This window comes from Microtus ochrogaster, chromosome 7 (genome assembly GCF_000317375.1).
Source record: "Microtus ochrogaster isolate Prairie Vole_2 chromosome 7, MicOch1.0, whole genome shotgun sequence".
NCBI classification, from domain to species: domain Eukaryota; kingdom Metazoa; phylum Chordata; class Mammalia; order Rodentia; family Cricetidae; genus Microtus; species Microtus ochrogaster.
Window position 1 is genome coordinate 21,999,189 of NC_022014.1, and position 23,550 is coordinate 22,022,738.

Consider the following 23,550-nt stretch of genomic DNA (forward strand, 5'->3'; position numbering starts at 1 on the left):
GAGGGCACCAGACCTCATTACAGATGGTTGTGAGCCACCATGTGGTTGCTGGGAATTGAACTCAGGACCTTTGGAAGAGCAGGCAATGCTCTTAAATCACTGAGCCATTTCTCCAGCCCCCTTGCCCAAGATTTTTTATATAACCCAATAAATATGAAAAATAGGTTTACAAATCCAGTGCTTACTAATAATAAATTTATTTTTAAAGATTCTTATGTTATAATCTTATGTAAAATTATGAAAGAAAAAGGAAATTGTAAACTAGTTAGATGGATCTGTTTGGTTACTTTAAATAAAGAATTAGAATCTTTGCTGAAGATTTGATGCTGTAGTATAGAGAACATCTTTAACAGTTTTCAGAATTGATTGAGGTGTTGATTTTATAACCATCAATTCTAAAAACGCTGCTTTATTCCAAGTACTAAAGGCAGAAGTTTGTTGATAATTCCATCCTATTCCCAAATTAAAATTTATGTAACAATTTTCATGAAACTCAAATGAGCAATTCAAACAGCAATTTCTAAAATCAAATATTCTAACACAACATAATCCACGATACACTAATTCAATCCTTGTATGCCAAGGAGCAATGGGAGGGAAATACTTAAAGTCTTTGTTTCAGTCTTGTACAATAAAAGAATTTCTGGAGGTTTCACCACCCGATTTCAAACTGTACTGCAGAGCTATAGTAATAAGAACTGCATGGTATTGGCATAACAGCAGATAGGTTGATCAATGGAATCGAATCAAAGACCCAGCTGTAAACCCACGTACCCATAGATAACTGATTTTTGATAAAGATGTCAGAAATATACAATGGAAAAAAGAAAGCATCTTCAACAAATGGTTCTGGTCTAACTGAATTTTAGCATGTAGAAGAATGAAAATGGATCCATATCTATCACGCTGCACAAAACTCAAGTCCAGGTAGATAGAAGACTTCAACATAAAACCAGATACACTGAACCTGACAGAAGAGAAAGTGGGGAATAGCCTTGAATGCATTGGCACAGGAGACAATTTCCTGAATAGAACACTGTTGTCTCAGGCACTAGAATGGACAATTAATAAATGAGACCTCATGAAACTGAAAAGCTTCTGTAATGCAAACGACACCATCAAGGGGTCAAGGACACCACAAGAAAACACACAGAACCAACCATTCAGTGCCCACAGGGCCTAAAAGAGATTGAACCAACAACCAGGGAGCCTGCACGGGTCGGACCTAAGCCCTCTGCATATATATATTATGGTTCTGTAGCTCGGTCTTCTTGTGGGACTCCTAACTGTGGGAGTGGGGGCTGTATCTGACTCTTTTGCCTGCTTTTAGGATCCTTTTTCTCCTACTAAGTTGCCTTATCCGGCCTTAATATTAAGGGAGGTGCCCAGTTTTATTGCACTTTGATATGCCATGCTTGGTTTATATCCCTGGGTGGCCTGTCCTTTTCTGAAAGGAAATGAAGGAGGAATGGATCTGGAGGAGAGGGAAGGTGACAGGGAGGGACAGGGAGCAGAGAAGGGAGGGAAAGCTAGGTCACGGAATAATATATGAGAGATAGATACATAAATAAGTCTTTGTTTTCTCCAGTCCAACCATTACCCTTCTGCAAGCAGATTATTCTGTGTATATAAGGAAGTAACTGTGGTTAATGACACAGTAGTCTTGAATCTGAGCCAGGGTGTCTCAGGCGGTGCTCCTTGGTGAGGTATGGCATGACACGGTGCACATGTTCCGTGTCACATGATGCAAATGGGCAAAGGCTGCTGGAAACATCTCAGTCATTTTGATTCTTAGCTAATTGAAGGTCGTTGCACATCCAGAAACATTTAATGATGAAATTTTATGTGACTCCCCCACCACTACATTTGGAGGTTGTGACGTACATTGAAGAGGCTAAAAGTTGAGAACTGCTTAGAAGTAAGGGAAGTAAAGATGAACGAGGAGAACGAGAAAGAATCATGGCATGGGAGGAGGAGAACCAGGGGAGAGTGGAGAGCGGGGTCCTAAAAGCCACACGAAGAAAAGCTTATCAAGAAGCGAACTTTATGCTGGAGAGATGGCTCAGTGGTGAAGGATGCACCCTGCTCTCGCAAAGGACAGGAGTTCAATTCCCAGAACCCACATCGGATGGCTCACAATCACCTGTAACTCCAGCTTCAGGGGATCTGATGCCTCTGGCCTCTGAAGGCCTCTTCACTCATAGGTACATACCCACACATAGATATACATAATTAAAAATAAAATAAATCTTAAAAAAAAAGAAATGCCCAGTGTGGTGACACAGGCCTTTAATTCCAGCCCTGGAAAGGCAGAGGCAGGCGGATCTTCATGAATTCAAGGCCAGCCTGGTCTACATAGTAAGTCCCAACCAAAGTAACACAGTGAGACCCTGTCTCAAAACAAAACAGACAAGAAGAAAATAGCTAAACATACAGCTTTTTCAAATATAAAAAATTATGTATTAAAATAATCTTAGCCGGGCAGTGGTGGTGCACGCCTTTAATCCCAGCACTCGGGAGGCAGAGGCAGGCGGATCTCTGTGAGTTCGAGACCAGCCTGGTCTAGAAGAGCTAGTTCCAGGACAGACTCCAAAATCACAAGAGAAACCCTGTCTCGAAAATCAAAAAAAAAATAATAATCTTATTAAAATTTCCCTTTTGGGATGTTGTTTTTTAATGGCCCAGAATGTGCACAATGTCAATATCCTTAAAGCCAGAACTCACCTAAACTTCCCTTCTTTCCTCTCTTTGTCCCACCCCAGAAGGTCCAATTACTGCTTTCTAACGAGATCACTTTCTCTTTCTCAGGAAGGCTATGTTTTACGCAAAATGATGGTTACAGAGTATCTGGGCCTAACAGAAATCCATGCAGAACCCCCAACCATCTCCAGGAAGTCGTGCATCTTCAGGTATAAGCCACACCTGGCATGATCGCGGATCGGAAAACACTGCTTCTGCCTTTATTAGCATACCTGTCCTAATAGCCCATTTATTATTTTTTAAATTTACCAGACAACACTTATTTTGTCCACAGTCCTATGAAGATTAGAATACATGTGTTCTTCTCATCTCTAGCGCAAACAGGGAAGGCAGCACATGGAAAAGAGCGTCTGCCTCACTGGAGGAGACGGCTACTACATTTCCATAAAAATCTCTCAGTCTCTCACGGAAGCAGGCATTGCAGCCACCCTGCTCGGCTCCCCTGCTCGGCATGCCTCTGGCCACGCCGCAGCTTCCCTGCCAGAAACTTTCTCTAAGGAAGGGCCCTTAAGTGATTAGAGCCCCTTAGGAGTTACCCAAGATTTCCCTGAACTCTCCCACCCCAGATCCCCACCATACACCTAGAGCAGCTGGCAGCCAATGACAGACTAGTGCTAGGACACACACACATGCACACACATGCACACACACGCACACACACGCACACACATGCACACACACACGCCTCGAAATAAGACTTAGTCTTTGGTATAGTGGACATCTTGTTTCTCCTCCTTGGGGCTAGACTGGACAGACTGGATCTGCACTTCCTTAGATTTTCCCAATCTGCCTAAGCCTGCTTCCTCAGTCCCCTGGTTTCTCCAGTGAGCACTGCTTTCAGGGAGCCTTCCAGCACTCACTTAACACCTTCTAGACTTTCAGCACATTAAAAAACAGCCAAACAGACAAGCCACCTTCAGATAACTGCAGCTACCCTGTGTTAGCAGTGAAGCAGAACGACCTGGGGCTGCTACCTTAGGTGAGATTGTTGAAGTCTCTGCACCCCATAAACCTCTCTGCAGACGCAATAATCAAAATCAGACCTAATCAAACGGGTTTAATGGATACCAATGCTCCCTGGTGGCCTTCCAGCCCACCAGAGAGGAGACGAGGAGGGGAAGACCAGGAAACCATGTGTTTGTTTGGGGGGGCAGTTTAAATGCCCTATGGGAATGGTCTTGAGCATCTCTGGGGAGGGGTCATCATTTGTTGGGCTTTCTCGGAGCTGGAGTCTGGACTGAGGCGACTCCCAGGGGAGGGGGCTTGGAATGGAACTTTCCATCCAAACGTACCAGATTCTTTGGGTATATGGATGCCAGGGGCTAAGGTGAAGCATCCACCCAAACACTTGTCAGGGAAGGCTCTCTGCTGAAGGGTTGTTCATGAAGAGAAACATCCAACTGAGCTGAGCCAAGGACAGCCGTGTGAAACTGATGGGCGCAGCACTCCAGGCAGGTGAAAGAGCAATGGTGGGCGCACTGGGGCAAGGAAGACGTAAGAGAGAAATTGAGTCTAGTGGTGGAATGTTGTGAGCAGGCCGGCGTGTAATAGGCCTGTACGTATTTGGTTTGGTTTCAGAGATTTCCTCTTTAAGTGCATAGACACTTCAGAAGTTATTTTGGCTTCTACCAGTGGAGAAACCCACATTGCAATTCCGCTTCGCGAAAGAACAAGAGAAGCTATGGGAGTCCTCGATGTTAACATTGGCCAAACAAGGATGCTGGTGTATCAAGAGTACAAAGATCTGCAGAAAATGATGAAGATGATCCAAAACGCCTCCGATGAAATACTGGGCGAATTCTCTGGAGAAATCATGAAGAATGAGGTCATAGGTATTGTGGCTATGCTAACAGTCTGGAGGTGTGGTTTGCTGGGAGGGAATCACAGATACTGAGGTGAAAGCCGTAGTTTCCACTATGTAGATCTTTCCATGTGAAAAAATGCCCTTGTGCAGGCTTCCCTGATGGGTATGCATGGTCTATAGGGTTATAGACCATACATAGCCAATACACCATCCTCTCAGGACCTTAGCTTAGACGGTGAGATGTCCCATCTGCTGTAAAACATTTAAAATAGGCACTCTCCTTGCCTTTGCCATAATCTTAGGAGGGCAATAGTCATAGCCCATTTCACAGGTGCAGGAAGTGAGGTTCAGTAAAAACAAACAATAAATGGTAAGACTGGACTCAAACTTGGTTTTGGCTTAATTTGAACATCTTACTTTACAGATTAAAGAGCTGAAACCTACAAACCTAAAGTGCTTTTTTCCAAGGTTCAATAACAAGCCGCTGGCTGGGCCAAGACCAGTCCCCGAGTCCTCGTGACTCTATGTACCCTAGGCTACTCTTAGCACAACATCGTCTTAGAGAGTGACTGAGAAGAAGGCTTGCAAAAACCCCTCAGCTAGAGTGAACTGAATAGATTTAGCCACAGTGTGCGGGATTAAAGTGGATCGATTTGTAGCTGTTATATAGAGTGTGATACAAGAAGGCCAAGTGTGGCGACACCAGCCTGTGATCCCAGCTACTTGAGAGGCTAATGCAGGAGGATCACTTAAGATGATAAAGAAAATAAAGGAGGGAAGGGGGGAATGAAAAACAAAAACCACGTCCTGTAAATGTTCAGTGTGTGCAGATCCTGAGACCTAACAGCTTCTGTCTGAAACCCTGGGATTAACCCCAGAGACAAACCAGGCTCTCTACCACTAAGCTATGTCCCTAGTCCTATTTTTAATTTTTATTTTGAGACAAAGTTTCACTACATCGCCCAAGCCAGCCTTGAACGTACTATAAAGTTTATGGAACACCTTGAACTCAAAATCCCCCAGCCTCAGCCTTCCACATAGCTGGGATTATAGATCTGTGGTACCAGGAACAACAAGAATAAGAACTCTATTCCTTTAATTCCTATGTCTCACCAAAGAAGTAGGGATCAGCCCTAGTCCCACAAAAGAGTGTGTGTGTGAGTATATGTACAAACATATATATGTGTTACATATATATTCAAAGGACAATATAATTATAGTCTTCAAACTAAATCCTAACTATAAAACTCAGATTTCTGAAGGTTTTTTTCAGTTTTTAATTCCATCAGATATAATTCTATTTTTGCTTTTTATCTCATGATTAGAGAAACCAACATTGCTTAAAATCATGAGACATGGTTCTCTTTTGCCTGAAAAAAAAAGTTCATACTATTTTATAATTTATATTATACTATACTCAGAATCCTGTGAAAGAATAGTATATGCAATTAGAATGTGTGTAATTGCAGAGATGGAGAAGACGGGAGAAGTCACGCGGGCAGGAATTCTCTTCTTCCGCACCATGCTGCAGGAGCTTCGGGAATGCCTCCAGCTCCTCACGTCCATGGACTTTGTGTCGTTGCTGCTGTATGAGCACAAACCTCACACGGACTCGACGTACTTCCAAGACCTCGAGTCCCAGGATATAGAAGCCAATGTGGTCCTTGTGCACGACATCCTGAAAGGAGTGATCTTGTTTTCTCAGCAGGAGATAGAATCTTCCCATGACTTGGAAGAGTGGGAAAAATGGAAGTTTGTGAGTTGGGGTGTTCTTTTTGTGAGTTTTGGAGCTTTTTTTTGTCTACAAATTATAATGGCACAACTCACAGGTATACAAGATGCAGGAACCTTCTCATAGTAAAGACATCCTCTAGCCCACCTCTGTGTTCCCAGACGACACAGCTGACATCTCTAAGCCTGTGTTTTGTATCCTTTCTCACAAGCCCTCTCCCCAGACTACACACCCCAAAGCTAAATCGTCCTGCCAGTTGAGAATGTCCCCTGCAGAGTTGTGTAAGCCGGTGAGCTGGGCCCTGTGTTTCTGCTGGTGATGATGGAACTTTCTTTCGTTCTTTGTTCGCAGTACATTAACAAGTACTTAGTTGAAGATCTTTGTGTGTTTGATCCAACTGCTAGCAATGTGAAGGTTAATGTACAGCTTATTATGAACTACATCCAAGGTAAGGGTCTGCCTAGTAATGTAAATGTATACCAATAGAACAAAAACTGTGAGAGATTCCATTATAGCGAAACAAATGGTTCTTCAAGTGAATTTACATGAAAATAAAAATGTTTATGAGTTTTCTAAAAAGAAGGATACAATCAACAATTTGCTCGATCCCCTAAGGTGTCTGTGCCACACGTTAAGAATTTAAAGGAACCATACCTACACACAGTAAATAAATAAATAAAAATGTAACTATAAAAAAAAAGAATTTAAAGGTGAGCTGGGCGGTAGTGGCATGTGCCTTTAATCCCAGCACTCGGGAGGCAGAGACAGGAAGATCTCTGAGTTCTAGGCCAGCCTGGTCTACAGAGCGAGTTCCATGTGTGCTCCTTCCTCAAAATGTATTCATTACAAGACTACACTACTCAAAATTTGTTAACATCTCACTACCGAGGGAGCTGAGGCAGGACAATCACTTCAGTCCAGACGCTCAGGGCAGCCAGACACTACAAGACCCTCATCTCAAAGCAAGCAAACAGGAGCTGCAGTGAGGATTGGAACATTAGGCAAGAAGTCTTCTACTTTTAGCTCCAATAAGGAACAAAAACATTTTAAAGAGCACTAGTGTACAGAAGCTGGTGATACTAGCCTTTCAGAGAGGAGCCAGCGAGACTGCAGAGTGAGAAGGAGGCTCTCGGGTTGGAGGTAACTAGGAACCTGCCCCAGAGAATCAGCCATGTCTAAAAGCAAAGGCACAAATACAAAGGCACATTCCTGCACCGTGTGTGCAAGAGAACTAAGGAAAGAATGCGTTTTCCTCCTTGCAATTTAGGAAAAACTAATCACTGATTAGACAGAAGCAGAAAGATCTGCAAGCTCAAGGCCAGTCTGGACTATGGCCAGCCAGTCAATACTGCACAGAGACTCTGACTCCAAAACAAACCAAACAAAAAAACACCCCAAATGGTCAACAGAAATAACGCTCTGTGAAGTCTCTCCAAAAGAAAAAACCAGTAGTGGGGATGGGGTGGGAGAACCGAGCCTGGAGCTAGGCAGAGCTGTAGACTTCTCTGGACTCCCGATCAGTTCCTCTCCTTCCCCTCTCCTCCCTTCTCTCTGATTCCACCAAACCAGACACTTCCAGGCTTCTGTGATAGTTTAGGTTGAGAGGCACAGATCTAAGAGACCCCTGGGACAAGGGAGGGAGAGACAAAGGCCAGGGCAGGGAGGATAGCCGCAGACCTCAGACTGTACGCACAGGGGTGGCAGAGCCCTGAGCTGGGTGGATGGGTGTCACGGAGATGTTGCTAGGAAAGTGAAGTGCTCCCAGGAGTTTGAGTGTGCTTGGGAATAGCAGAGGACACGAGACTCAGGAAGAACTAATGTGTTCCTTGAGTAATGTGAGTCCAGCATAGAACTCCTCTTTGGGATGCTACATGGGCAACAGTAGCTCATTCCTGGGAGTCTCTTCACGGGTGCCACAGGCCTGATTCAAAGTTTTGTTCAAGGGAATCAGTAACCGCAATAACAAACCTGGTCACTGTCCACTGTCTGCTGAGTGTGCGCACTTCTGTGTGTGTGTGTGTGTGTGTGTGAGAGAGAGAGAGAGAGAGAGAGAGAGAGAGAGAGAGAGAGACTAAATATTGAACATGCTAGGCAAGCACTCTACCTCTAAACTACACCCCTTCCCCTCTTTACTTTTTGTTTTGAGACAGTCTCACTAAGATGCCTAGACTGTTTTTTAACTCCATAGCCCAGGCAGACCTTGAACTTGTGATCCTCCTGCCTTGTGTCTTCTTTTTTTTTTTTTGTTTTTTTTTTTGTTTTTTTCGAGACAGGGTTTCTCTGTGGCTTTGGAGCCTGTCCTGGAACTAGCTCTGTAGACCAGGCTGGTCTCGAACTCACAGAGATCCGCCTGCCTCTGCCTCCCGAGTGCTGGGATTAAAGGCGTGCGCCACCATCGCCCGGCTCCTGCCTTGTGTCTTCTGAGGGGCTAGGATTACAACCCATCCACTGTATACTTTCATATACTTATTCTATATTTGAGGACTTGAAAGTCCGGAGAAGTCTGTATCTGTGTCCCCAGGATGCCTAGCTCCAACCTCAGTCCCCTGTCTCCAATCTCTGGTTCCTCCTTTCCGAGAGAATGAACACCCTCCATGAACTGCAGCACCACCTCCCGTATGGGATCAAATCCTCTTTGGTCTCCACCAACCTGACACCTCCCTCAACCTAGGAGCAGACCTTGCTGCCGGGTTCCTTGTATTCCTGAGGGATGTTCCCCTTCTTAGACAAAAGCATAGGCACCTAGCAGCCTTCAGTCCAGTCCCTCTATCATAAGGAATCAGGATAAAGAGCAGGCCTTGCCGTTGCACCTTGCAGCTGCACCCTTAATAAGCCCATCCTCCACCCAGGGAGACGCAAAAGGCTCCTTCTGTGGCGTGGCACCGTTGTCTCAAAGGCATCTCTTTAGGCTCTGCCTCAGATTTGCTTGTTAGAGCCACCTGCTAGTGCAGGCTCTGCTCAGAACACATGCAAATTTTCACCCCTTACCCCGACTTTGAACTCACCTATCCTCTCTCAACCGCCTTGACCACGAAAGGACTGCCCGGGGCGTTTTGCTTTCCAATAGTGCCCTCAGGTGGCAGGACTGAGAACTTCAAGTAACAGAATGGGACACAGCCAAAACCCAACAGGCTTCCCTTTCATGCAACCAGCAACCCCTTCATGTTATCAATCTCTATAGCAATCCACAAAGTTCATAGGTGACAAAGGTCACCGGACATCAGTCCTCTCTCATTTAGATGAAGTTATATCAAGGAAGTCTGAGCTTCGTGTTTAAGGGAAGAGGACGTGTTCTTTGGGCACAGCTTCCTGTTTGTGTCGGGAGAGGATCCTTTTGGCAGGGCCAACTGTCATCCAAAAATCTGGGTGGCCTTCTTGTAACTTTGAAGAAAGCTCCTATCCAGCGGGTTTCTGCAGTGCCTGGGATTGGGGCTGCTAGGCAGGGCGTGGAGCCTGGGGTGTGGTTGACATCCCATTGGAGAAAACATTCTCTCTTTTCTGTAAGGTGTCACTTGCAAGTAGCTTTTTGGCTAGGGATGGGACTTTGTGTCTGTGTTCTCCTCTCAGTGCTAGAATTTTATCTAGCTTGAACCTCAGTCTGTGTGTGCTATTACAGGCTCTGTGAGTTCATCTGTGTATCAGCTGTTACGTCTGGAGGATGTTTCCAGAAGAGGGCACCGGATCTCACTATAGATGGGTGTGAGCCACCATGTAGGTACTGGGAATTGAACGAGGGACCTCTGAAAGAGCAGCCAGTGCTCTTCACCTCTCAGCCATCTCTCCAGCCCAAGGCAGAGGAATCTTAAGCCAAGGTCACCCTCAGTTATATAACAAGTTCGAGCCAGCCTAGAGTATATGAACTCCTGTCTATAAAAAAAGAAAGAGAAAAAGAAAAGAAAAAAAAAGGAAAAAGGAAAGGAGAAAAGAAAAATCAACATAAATCGCACAGCACACCCTTCTGGAATACACAGGTCAGTGATTGGCAAACACAGCGAATTGTGCAATCCTCACCACTACCTAGTTTGATGACATTTTCACACAGAGCTGTAGCCCCGTTAGCACGCCTCCCTCGCTAGCCTGGCAACTGCTGGTCTGCCTTCTGTCTGCGCATGCCCATCTCCAGCCTTTGATAGCAATGCGATTAGGTAATAGGTGCCCTTTTGTGTCTGGTTCCTTTCACACACTGTAGTGTTTTCAGGACTCGCTTACATTTTAGTGTGTATTAATTGTTTGTTTCTTTCTTATGACTACATATTGATAAGCTGTATTTCATTTATCCAATTATCAGTTCATGAGCCTCAGGGATTTTTGGTTTTGGCTCTTGGAATTGTGTTTCCAGGAACATTTGTTTACTGTTTTGCTTTTGTTTTTTTATTTTGAATGTGCATATTCTGTTCTCCTGGTCAGAGGCCTTAGTTAGGAGTGAAATCGCTCGGGCATATGATAGCTCTCTGTTTCGCTTCTGTGGAAATGTCTGCATAGCCTTTTAACTTCCAAGGTAGCTAGTGAGGTGTTGGAGGCATTTCTTGTTTCTGATCTTGCAAACGTTACCTTTGCTTTGCTTCTCCCCAGAAGCTCTAGCATCGTCCCTTTATTCCCAAGGTTGTGAAATTTCCCAATGATGAGCCTTGACGTGGCTGTCTTCACTCAATGTTCCAGGTGTTTGCTGGGCCATTTCAATTGTGAAATCCGGGTCCTCGCCTCCTAGATGCCTACAGAGTGTCAACGTTGCCACCGCAGCGTGCAAGTTGTGCACTGCCCAGAGGTGCCCCACTGAGGAGGCAAATGGCAGCTAAATTGAACCTGGATTTCACTCACTGAGCTGTATGCCTTTGCTTGAAGCTGCGTCAGTTTAGAAGGGGCGGGGCATCTTTTTCTTGGCGTGCCTTTTCTCTGCTCAGCCCGCTGCAGGCCAGTGCACTTACCCAGGACAGGTGACCTGGAGGCTGATGGTGACCCTCCTCTCCCTTTCCTATCGTCCTTCTTTGTAACACATTTTCCAGACTTTGCTTATCCTAGACTCAGTCTTCAAAATCCTAGTTTTAGTGGCTGGAGTACAGCTCCACAGATCTCTTATTGGTTTGCATGAAGCTAACGAGCTAACTAATGTCTCATTTTCCATCCTATTTTCCATCTTTTTACCTTTTTGCTTTACATGCTGATAAATTCGGTCTCCTCTGCCAGTTCTGCTGATGGGGGAGGTATGTGTGTTTGATGTCTGAAAGCACCTGCATTGCTGTTCTCTAAGCCTTTGCTTTCTCCAGCCTCTGGTTGACATTTTGCTTAGGTCTCCGAGGGCGTTGGTAATTGCACCCTGAAGTCTTCTCCTTCCTGGGGTTTCTCCTCTTCCTTTCTCTTTTGGTGTTTGGATCTCTGTCTCAGATTAAATGATTCCTGTATGAATGGAATCACTTTCGGTTTCTACGCCTCTTTGAGCTCTTTATCTTGAGCTGTCGGCTTCCTGTGTGACAAGATTCTTGGTTACTGCCTGGAGAGGAAGCAGCTTACTCTCCCAGGTCCTAGAGCCTAACGGGGAAGTCAGCAGGGCCTCCATATTTAGAATACATCTTAGTGTACTCCCCATTGTCATCAGCGAACTGCCACTCAGCTCGTTCTAATGCGGCACTCTGAAACTCTCTGTGTTATCTGAGATATTTCTAGAAGTGGGAGAAGTCCCCCTGGGCTGTACTATGAGGTGGATTCCTACGAACTCTCTTTCCTAAACAGCATCTAGACACCGTGTGAGTCCTGAGAGGCTCCTGGGATATGCAGTAAGTTGATCTGGGCATGCTAAAATCAAAAGTTGATCTAAGTATGCAGAGTAAGGCAGTTGTGCGCATTCGAGGGAGACAGGGAGGAAGCATGGGGCAGAATTTTGTTTTCTCTTAGGTGGTGCTGTGGCTCCCACCTAAGGGCTTGTTGAACGAGGCAGTGCAGATGTTAACAGTCAGACAGACCTCGTCAGAAGGCGGAATTTAAGTGAGGAAATCAGCTATATAGATAACTTGTAAAGAGTGTGCTTCAGGCAGGGCAAAGAGTCAATGCCAAGGCCGCAGAAGGCAGGAGTATGCCATGTGTTGAAATAGTCTAGAGGACACTGTGTCGGGAGCAGAGTAAGAGAATTAGAGATACTTATAAGGTGAAGTGATGGCTTGGGGAGTGGACTTAACCAATCACACCACCATAATATGAGAAAGCAGAAAGTATTTCATGACACGGCTTATCCTCTGAAAGAATCACTCTGATGGCCCGGATAGTGGCTCATACTTCTAGCACTCAAAGGCTAAGGTAGAAGGATTATGAGTTCAAAAGTCAACCTGAGTTACACGGCAAGACCCTATATAACAGAGGTCCCGAGTTCAATTCCCAGCAACCACATAATGGCCCATAGCCATCTGTAATGAGGTCTGGTGCCCTCTTCTGGCATAGAGGTGTACATGCAGGAGGAACACTGTATACATAATAAAATAAATCTTGGAAAAAAAAGTAAATAAAATAAATAAATATAAGGAACTGAGCATAGCAATGCCCATTTTTAATTCCAAATTTTGGAAGGCAGTCAGACAGACCTATGTGAGTTCAAGGCTAACCTGGTCTATATATACAGTGAGTGCCAGGCTACCCAAGACCTTGTAAGATCCCACTAAAAAAAGAAAGAAAGAAAGAAAGAAAGAAAGAAAGAAAGAAAGAAAGAAAGAAAGAAAGAAAGAAAGAAGGAAGGAAGGAAGGAAAGAAAGAAAGAAAGAAAGAAAGAAAGAAAGAAAGAAAGAAAGAAAGAAAGAGGGGGAAGAGGGGAGGGAAGAAATAACATTCTGCTTTTGTGATGAAAAGGCTTTTGGGGGTGGGGGGCGCTGCTGTCAAAGAAAACAATCAGAGGAGCTGCTGCAGGGATTCAAACAGGAGTGGACCCGACAGAGACAGTGAAAAGTGGTCAGAGGTATACATAGTACAGACTCTGGTTAGACCCAACATGAACTCCACAGTTTGGATGTGAAGTGTGAACAAAGCAAGAGCCATAGTTGACTGTGGTTTGGAAGAATGCGAGCCATTAGTGAAATCAGAGAGCACTACAGGGAAGAGACTGGGTGGGGAAAGAGGAAGAGTTCAAGTTTGGGGGCTGGAAAGGTGGCTCAGATGCATTCGCATGCAGAAAGAGTACTGGCTGCTCTTGCGGAGGGCTGGAGTTTAGTTCCCAGCAGCAACATCTGGTAGCTCACAACCACCTGGAACTCCAGTTCCTAGGGATTCGATGCCCTATTCTGACCTCTGTGGGCTCTCACTTGCACATACACAGGCACATGTATGCACACACATAAATAAATGAGGTAAATATTCTTAAAGCGTTCACATTTGGCATGCTGAAGTTGGGGCATCTATTGGGCTGTGAGCAGAAATGTGAGTGGGTAGCTAGAGAAAGAACTCAGATTTTGGAGAGAGCTCTAGGTGGGGATGTAAAATTGAGATTTGTTGGCCAATAGATGATGTCTTAGTTATATTGTCCTGAAGAGACAGCATGACCACGGCAACTCTTATAAAGCAAAAACATTTAATTGGGGTGGTTTACATTTTCAGAGGTCTAGTCCATTATCATCACGGTTGGACATGGTGGCGTGCAGGTAGACATGGTGCTGGAGAAGGAGCTGAGAGTCCTACATCTTGACCTGCAGGCAACAGGAAGTGGGCTGAGACACTGGACATATCTTGAGCATAAAAGACCTCAAAGCCCACCCCTACAATGACATACTTCCTTAAGCAAGACCACGCCTACTCCAGCAAAGCCACACATCTTAATAATGACACTCCCAATGAGCTTATGGAGGGCAATTACATTCAAACTACCACATTGCACTCCCTGGCCCCCATGTAACAATATCATAGTGCAAAATGCATTTAGTCCAACGTCAAAAGTTTCCATAGTCTATCACAGTCTCAACAGTATTTTAAAGTCCAAAGTTTAAATTTCTTCTGAGATTCATGCAGTCTCTTAGCCATAATCTCCTATAAAATAAAAACCAAAACCAAGATCACATATTTCCATTCCAAACATAGGGAAGGGAGCATAGTGAGGAAGTGCTGGACTAAAGCAAGACTGAAAAACAGCTGGGCAAACTCCAAACCCTGCATCTCGATGTCAATCCTGAGTTCAATCCCCAGGACGCAAAGATAGAAGGAGATGACCAAGTCTTGTAAGGACCAAGCCCTATCCTCTGGCCTCCACACGCATGCTTCCACAGGTGCACCCACCTATTTTAAAAACTAAAAGTTGACAGGCAGTGGTGTCACACGCCTTTAATCCCAGCACTCAGGAGGCAGAGGCAGATGGATCTCTGTGAGATCGAGGCCAGCCTGGTCTACAGAGCTAGTTCCAGGACAGGCTCCAAAGCTACAGAGAAACCCTGTCTCAAAATAAAAAATAAAAAAATAAAAGCTAACAAGGTGAAGGGGCTGGAGAGGAGATGAATGGAGCTCAGCGGTTAGGAGCAGAGGACTTGGGTTCTGTTCTCTTCAAATCACCAACTATTTTCAGTTTTGTTGACTGCAACGCGCTTTCTTTCTTGGGCTGGTTCCGCTCCCTGTTAGTAGCTTGCCTCAACAGTATCCCATGACTCTGGCATCTCTAACACCTTGGGGTCTCCAAGGCAATGCAGGCTTCTCCTTCACAGCTTCACACAATGGCCTCCCTGGGAAATTCAGGGATACCCCTGACACATGCCTGGCCTCAACAGCTTTCCTTAGTCATGGAGGAAGATTCCATAGCCCCTTTCTTCTCTCCTTGTCTCTAAAGCCAGAAACAAGTTGTGCTGCTTGCTGGGACTGAAACACGGCCCCCCTTATTCAATTACATCTTCACCAGCTTTCTGTTTCCCATGGTTTTTCACTGCTTAAACTCAGCTTTCCTGGATTTCAGTCTGTAGACCAAGCTGGCCTTGAATTAAGAGATTCGTTGCCTCTGAAGGTTGGGATTAAAGATGTGTACTACCACAGCTGGCTCTAAGTTTTTCTTTTAATTCTTTCTTGTAAGTTGGAAACTTATCTTGGTGGTATCTTGCCCTGAGGTTACCACTGCCTGTATTCTATTTATTGATCTGTTGATCTCCTAGTACTCAGGATTTAGCTCTATTTCACTTTCTAGCGCCCCTTTTCTCCTCAAATCGTACATTTTGTATTTTTCCTTGCTCATTATAAATCTTCAGAAGTGTGACTATTAATAACCACACAACAGAGAGAACACTAGGCTGTTTCAAGATTTTCTTTGCCAAGGGAATTAATCCAAATCTCTTCACTTTAGCCTCAGGCAGACTCTTCAGACAAAGGCAAAAAGCAGCCACGTTCTTCACCGAAATATAATGAGAATAATCACTAGTCCACATACTAATATTCTTATCCTCTTGAGCCAGCCCCCCACAGTTAAAGCAAACTCAGCCCCACTGTCTCCCTGCTCCTATTAATAAGGTCCATTGAGCAGCACTTAAAGCTTTTCACTGCTTTTCTAACTCAAAGTATCAGAGTTCACATTCCTCCAAACAAAAACATGGTCAGGCCTATCACAGCAATACCTCAGTTCCTGGTACCAGCTTCTGTCTTAGTTAGGGTTTCTATTGCTGTGAAGAGATATCATAACCACAACAACTCTTATAAAGGCAAAACATTTAATGGGGCAGTTTACAGTTCAGTCCATTATCATCACAGTGGACATGGCAGCATATGAGGAGACAGGGTGCTGGAGAAGGAACTGGGAGTTCCTACATCTTGACCTGCAGGTAACAGGAAGTAGTCTGAGACACTGGGCATATCTTGAGCATAGGAGACCTCAAAGCTCCACAGTGATGTATTTCCTCCACCAAGGCCACACCTACTCCAGCAAAGCCACACCTCCTAATAGTGTCACTCCCAATGAGCTTATGGTGCCAGCTACACTCAAACTGCCACAGATGGTTCACCAAGGGGGGAAGTGAAGACAGTTCTTTGAATGTCTTGCCACAAAGGGAGCATGGCCGCAGGTTTGCCTGGAGTATGTCACCAAAAGGCCGGAAGTTATCCCACTGAACCATGAATTTCTGTAAAGATAAACTACACTGACTGAGCCATCTGGGTGTGAGTGGCCTGCACTGCCACCTGAGGCCATGGTGATGTCTGGGACCATACTACCAGCAGAGGCTATGTCTGGGTCTGTGGTCCCTTTGCAGCCAAGGTCTGTTACCACCGAAGGCCTTGTGGGTGTCTGTGATCTGTGCTGCAGCTTGAAACTATGATGATGTCCATGGGCCGTGCTGCCACCTGAGGCCACGTTGACGTCCTTGGCCCGTGCCGCTGCTGAGAGCTATGATGGCATTTATGGACCACAATGTGGCAGAGGGCCATGTTGATATTCATGGTCTGTACCTGCCACTGGTGACCATGCTAAGGTTCATGGCACATGCCGATGCTGGAGACCATGTGGATGTCTGTGATCTGAGCCGTGGCCATAAGCCATGTGTAACCATGACCTACGCTCCCACAAGCAAGCGACTTTCTGCCATGGTATTGATGACTGCAGACTCACAGTTGAGACAGATGGACATAAATGCTTCTGTGAGAACCCCACCCCCTCAAAACAGTAGCAGCCCAAGCAGAAAGCCATCTAAGAGAACTCCTAAAAATTGTGATAAGGATGCTGAAGTGTAGCTGTCCACAACTGATGGCTTCCGGCAGGGGTAGGGTGGTGGGAAGGACTGCTTTCTTTAAGGGCTGACCACAGGGAGTTTAACCATGCTCCAGTGGGTATACAGGCAACACAAATTGGACTTGTTTGTTTGCTTGCTTTTTCTTCTTTTTTTTTGGGGGGGGGGAGGTCTCAAAGGTGGGGTTGGGTGGACCTGAGAGGACTGGGAAGTGAGTGTGCTGGGTGTTCATGATGTGAAATTTCCAAATAATGAATAAAAATATTATTTAAAAAATTACACTGACCAAAATTCACACATTTGAATCATGGCTGCACTGTGAAAAAGCCCGGAATGTGCAGCAATAACGCTCACGACAGGAGCAGAACTGTTTGCTTGCAAGGACTCGTGACTCATCCTGGAACAAACTCCTCCTCAGCCGTAATAAATCAAAACCTGGGATTTCCTCCTTGTTCAACACCACACCACTCATTTCATGTGCGGCTCGGGAGGTGTCTGCCTCTGGGATGACAGCCAATCAACAGCAACGCATCAAGTGCCCAACTGTCACCACAAAGTTCGCCGTGCTGATGTGAGAACAGCTGCAGCTTGCCTGCACATCTTTCCAGTGTGCGTTGCTGGACAGACCTCAGCTTGTCGTGGCCGGCAGTAATGCTAAATTTTAAAAAGACTTAGGGAACGTGAAGCAATAGAAACAGAGAATTCAAACTATAGGAGCAGATGGAGAAGGGACACTGTCAAGGAATACTTCTGGTCCTGGCTTCGTTGTCATTGAAGGAAGCCGTTCAGCTTTTAAACTTGAAGTTAAATACTTCATTCTTTTTGCTTTGCCTGTTTTTACTAATTGTCTATGCTTCCCGGAGGATTTAGCTTAATTAATCCAGTGTTAAAGCAGAGACCCACAAATTGAGGTTTAATTTTAAAACATGCTTTTTATAGCCTGATGTTTCCAGCATAATGAATTCCCTGTGTAATTAAAAGTTTGATTAAAATGGGACCTAAAAATACCATAATAAATGCTTTCTGAATACATCCCTGTACATAGTCAAAGTCTCACTCTGAAATTCTTAGAGCTTAAAGTTAGTTTAAAGATCACTGTAAGCATTGCTAAGGCAAATCAGAATGCTCATAATTTCGTAGATTCATAGAAGAAATAAAAGTAGACTTCTCTTGAGAACTGCCATGAGGGTCGGTGTGGGGTGTCTGCCAAGCTGTGACGACCAGGCGCCTGTCTACCGCAAGAGGGCGGTGGCAGCCAATGGTAATGGTTAAAGGTAGCAGCTGCAGGAGGCTTCCTCAGAGGGCTCAATAGGGCCCTGTAAATAATACATCCATCTCTGGAAACGACAGGGAAACAGGTTCGGAGCTTTTGTCCTGGTAACAATAAAACGGAACATAAGCAACAGAGGCTTGTAAAAGGGAGCGCGCTCTGCTCTCTCGCCGTCCTCCTGTCCTTGAATCTCCATGGAGACGGTGACTGGTTTAGTGATGGTGGCAGACAGGGGTCTGCACATTGGGATGTTCAGCCCAGATCAACAACCACTGATGCAGCTGAGCCCTCGTCAAGGATTTGGGAAAGACAGAACCAAGCTGTCTTATCTCAGGAAATTCGTTGGGATGGGTACTAGGAGTGTCCTGGGATGAACTTGACTCTTATTTAATTTAGATTCATAACACTGGAACATTAAGATAATCAGAGTAATCTTTGGAAATCGGTAATATCTCTTTGTAACGTTTCCAGGAAGTTAATTAGCACAAAGAGGGATCAATGATAACAAATGCGCACTCAGGGTTTGAAGTTGGTATTTGTATTGGTCTAGAATTACCCATAAAGTGAGATGAATCAGATATTCCTACTGTGTTCTCATGGCTAGCATCCGTTCTTGTTCTTATTCTAATTGTCACTAATATTATTGAGCTGTAATCTGGAAAAACTTTTAGGACTTGAAATAAAGAAATTAAATTATTCCTTAATTTAATGTTGTTTCAATTCAACATTTATTGAACACTTACAATTGAATGAGAAAAAAACAGTGCTTATGGGGGGGGGTGAGGGAGTGTGTGTGTGTGTGTGTGTGTGTGTGTGTATGTATGTGTGTGTAAAGAGAACATTAGACAATTAATTGCATCCATATGTTTTAAAGTCAGCTTCAAACAAAAATGAAGACTTGTGAATGTTTCCGCATTGCAGGGGCTTCTCTGGTATATGCTGCACCGTAGCTTGTAGAGGTTCTTTCAAAACCAAGATAAAAACAAGCCTGACTCAGGGAAACTTGCTGCTTGTATTGGTAGGAGACAAGACAATACATATATTCTGGAGTCTGTGCAAAAGATGGCTCCGTGATTAAAGGTCCCTGTCACCAAGCAAGCAACTTAAATTTGGTCCCTGGGTCACACATGTTGGAAGGAGAGAATGCCTACAAGTTTGTCCTCTGGTGACACACACACACACACACACACACACACACACACCAGTAAACAAGATGTAATAAAAATATCTATCTTAAAAGTCTAGCAGATAATTGAGATTATGGTTAAGATACTCTTGGATAGTGATGTTTAACACCCTCTCGCGGTTTTTTGTGTGTATATAACGGTTTGTTCAACTCAAATCAGCAGGTCTTCGCCTGAGCCCAGGCCCAGTTAGACTAACGCAACCTGAAGGCATGCGCCAGCCCTGCCCTGCTATGGGTTTTTATTAATACCAATTAGCATTCACACGACAAACTATATGATTTGAAACAATTTTTAAAGAATATTTAAAATATAGTAGTATTCATTATGAACTAATATGCCCAACCTTAGCATGCCTTGTTTGAGTTCAGTTCATGTTACTTTGTTTTCCAGTGCGGCCAGTGACCTAGGGCTTCATGCTAAGCAGGCACTCAACCCCTTAGCTCTACCCTCAGCCCTTTTTAGTTTTAGTTTACAACAGGGTCTCACTTGGGCCCTGTTCAAAATCATTCTCTAGCCTAGACTAGCCTCAGACTAGCAATCTTCCTGCTTCAGCCTGCCGGGCAGCTGGGGTTGTAGGGATGATCACCACGCCCATCTGAATCTGAGGTTTTTAAAGATATGGACTGTATCTTTGAAACTTTCCACCTCTTCTGGGCCTATTCTCTTTTTCTCGTAATGCGATCATAAATTTGACGCTTATAATTTCACGCCTGATTTATTCCTTTTACTATATCTTTTTTGCTTGTTTGTCCTTTTGGTTTTTCAAGACATGGTTTCTCTGTGTAGCTCTGGCCATTCTGGAACTCGCTCTGTAGATCAGGCTGGCCTGAACACGGAAATCTGCCTCCTGAGTGCTGGGATTAAAGGCTATGCCACCACTGCCTGGCTTGCTTTTACTATAGCTTTATGAATTTGTAAACCTTACAGATTTTTAAACTTTTAAGAGTTATACCCAAATATGTATAAGATTCTACACATTATGTGTGTGTATATATGTATATATAAAATTTATATATATAATTATAATTTATATATATAAATTCTTTCACTATTCACTGCTATGTATTATTCCATTAAATGAAAATATTAAATTCTATCTCTCTTATAATTAAATATATAAGTGAGATGCTATTATGATTTTGACTCACAACATAGTTCATAAATTTTAATCATATTTTAATTTATTTCATAATAATTAAAGTACAATATTACCTATACTAACTTTTCCTTTCTTGATGCAGGTCATTCTCGAATTGAAGTATGGAAATTTGGCAATCTTGTCATTGAACTCCTGTACCACTGGTTACACATTTGTTTAACTCTCATGGAGCTAAGAGACAAACAAAATAGTTGTATTTTACCTCCATTGCCCAAGAAGAGTGATACCTCTGCTTGTGCAAAATTCTCAGAGAAAAGTTAAGGACTGGTGTTATATTTAGGACGCGTGGCCAAAGCTGTTAATAAGGAACAGTTGTCAACTGGAAAGGAACGCCCCATAGACACTTCTGCTCCCTGGCATTTACTTCAGCACTCTGTAAAACCAAAAGGCCTACCTAAGGAGAAGTTAATCTAAAGAGTATGCAGTTATGGTGGCCGTAGCCACACGGACCTGAATATGTACCAGAATGTATTCAAAAACTCCCTTCCAGTCTGAGCTTTCTATCCGATCTGAGACTACAATGGCTGTTTGGGAAATTGCTTCTTATTCTTTTAAATATCAAAATAATGAATACTGGAGAGCCTGGGTGCAGAAATGGCAGCTTTTACATCAAAAGAGTACCAAACAATAAAGATTTTAAGAAGTGGACTTGTAACTGTTTTTAGAATTTTTCAAAGACTATCCAAACACTACTTCTCCATCTGTCGGGGACCAGCCGACAAAAATACCTCTTGCCAGGGTAGAGGCGTGGAAATTTAGAAATATAGTAAATAATATAAAGATGTAAATGAAAATAATAAAATGGAGAAACATATAGGATAGTATCGGGAGGGAATTCCAGTTCACCTGCGTTTAATTTCCAACTGCTTAAAATACCCCTGACCCTAAAAGGAGTAAGACAAAAGACTGCATTAACATGATACAAGGAAATGAACAGACCAATTGAAAGTCGTGGGTTACATTTATAGTTAATAAAATCTATAGTTAAATAAATTCTGTTGCTAGAACAAAACAAGTCACGTTTACACCCTAGACCAAAACATTCTGTAGGCAAACCACTCCCTGTGTAGAATTCCAAGTTATCTCCATAAAGGGAACTGGAACTTAGTTGGATCCTTAGACTCTAGTTTTAGGTGGGAACAGATCTCCTCGATTCCTGGAGCACAAGGGCTGGCTATTAGCCTCACCTGTTGACAATCACCTTGAGAGAGCAGAACGCTCTGAGTTACAACCAGGTGGAACCTTCCTTTGTGGTAGAAGCACAATAACCTTGAAAGAACTAGAGGTAAGTTCCAACTCTCTGACCTTTGGTCAACGTGGAAATAGGCTCACATTTCTGGGCCTCCCCATTCATCCCTTCTTCACCTCTCCTTTCCGTGAAAATCCAGAAGTCACCTTTATATTACTGTTTGTTTGAGACAGAGTCTCTCTGTATTTCTGAGGCTAGCCTGGAACTCCTGATCCCCCTGCCTCAGCATTCTGAGTGTTGTGAGTATAAGCATGTGCCCTGCCACAGATATCATTTTAATGAACAGAATTTTTTTTGTGGGAAAATGTTTGTCCATGACTCATCGAATAAAGAAAACATCAATTTTAATAACAAAAACTTCTCAAGTTCTATAACTACAAAAGAATTTATATTTTTTCAAAGCTTGTTATTACAGCAAACTTTATTGGTGCATTGTGAGATTTCATCTTTGCAATAAGATATCTGATGACAAACTCCATTTTTAATAAAATTTGCGAAATTAAGCTTTATTTTCTTAGGCTGTCAGGTTGTCATGTGTCCTGAGTGTAATGGAAAAATTAAAAATGCTGCAGGATCCCCCGCAGCAGCAAGCAGCAGAAATGCTGGAGGTCCCCAAGCGGTGGCAGCGGGCCACTGGGTGGCAGGCAGCAGGCCCTGAGAGCAGCCAGTCCCAGGCAGGGACAGTTTTTAAGAGACAAGCCACACCCACTCCCTCCCCCCGTCTGCTGAGGCAGGCAGATCTTCCTTCCTGCTTGCAGCCTTAGTCTCTCTGTCCTTTCTGTCTCCCTCTTGGAGAGACAGCTTCTCTCTCTCCCTTCTCTCTCTCTCTCTCTCTCTCTCTCTCTCTCTCTCTCTCTCTCTCTCTCCTCCTCCTCTCTGCTCTTCTCCCCTTCTCCCCTCCCTTCCATAACCACTAAATAAATATCCAACCTCAGTCTGCATGGCATGCCTATCCATGTCTCTGTCTCTCGCCCACCGCAGCCGCCACATGTCTCCTGTCCTGGACCAGCCACCGCTCGGGGACCTGCCGCTGTCCCTGGCCACTTTGTGTTTGGAGGGAGGCATTTGCAGGCTTTGCAGCAACATTTCTAGCAACAGTGTTCTTGAAGATTTTAACTGATAGTCGTATATCCGGGTGGCTTCAGAATAAACTTCTGAGTACAAATAATGGTTCAGACAGTCAGAAAGAAGAGCGTCAGAGAGGCTGTTTTTATTGTGGTTACGGGAATTACATTTTCTATGGCTTCATGTAATAGATATCTGTTATTTTCACTTTTCTTCTTTTTTGTATTTGACTTATTTTTATTGTATGCATATGAGTGTTTGCATGAACGTATGACTGTGCATCGTGTGCATATAGTGCCAGAGAAGGCCGGAAGAAGGCGTCCTATCCCTCTGGGACTGGAGTCACAACCAAATGTGAGGGGCCACGTGGGCGCAAGGACCTGAACTCTTCCCTGGATGGGCAGCTGGTGGCTGGCCCGGAACTTAAACTGTTCTGTGTAGACCAGGACGGCCTCAGATTCATCGAGGCTGGCCTGTTCTGGCTCCAGAGTGCTGGGATTAAAGGTATGCGCCACCATCCCCAGCTTTATTATTTTTAAGATAGTGTCACCTGTAGTGCCTAGAACTCAAGAGGTAGCTGAAGATGACCTTGAACTCCTGAATCTACTGCCTCTACTTCCTGAATGCTGAGGTTACAGGCACCCTTTCATCACCCTGCCTGGT

The 23,550-nt window shown here is 44.1% G+C and overlaps 1 protein-coding gene across 1 annotated transcript in view; it reads left to right on the plus strand.

The window, feature by feature from the left end:
* The window catches only part of Efcab5 (EF-hand calcium binding domain 5), a 105,186-nt gene extending 84,001 nt beyond the window's left edge, over positions 1-21,185 (plus strand). The window contains exons 19-23 of the mRNA XM_005349504.3: positions 2,809-2,909; positions 4,339-4,592; positions 6,034-6,320; positions 6,648-6,744; positions 20,656-21,185. Coding sequence (XP_005349561.1) covers positions 2,809-2,909; positions 4,339-4,592; positions 6,034-6,320; positions 6,648-6,744; positions 20,656-20,834 — 918 coding nt within the window. The 3' untranslated portion in view covers positions 20,835-21,185. The remainder of the gene's footprint in view (positions 1-2,808; positions 2,910-4,338; positions 4,593-6,033; positions 6,321-6,647; positions 6,745-20,655) is intronic.
* The last annotated feature ends 2,365 nt before the right edge of the window (positions 21,186-23,550 follow it).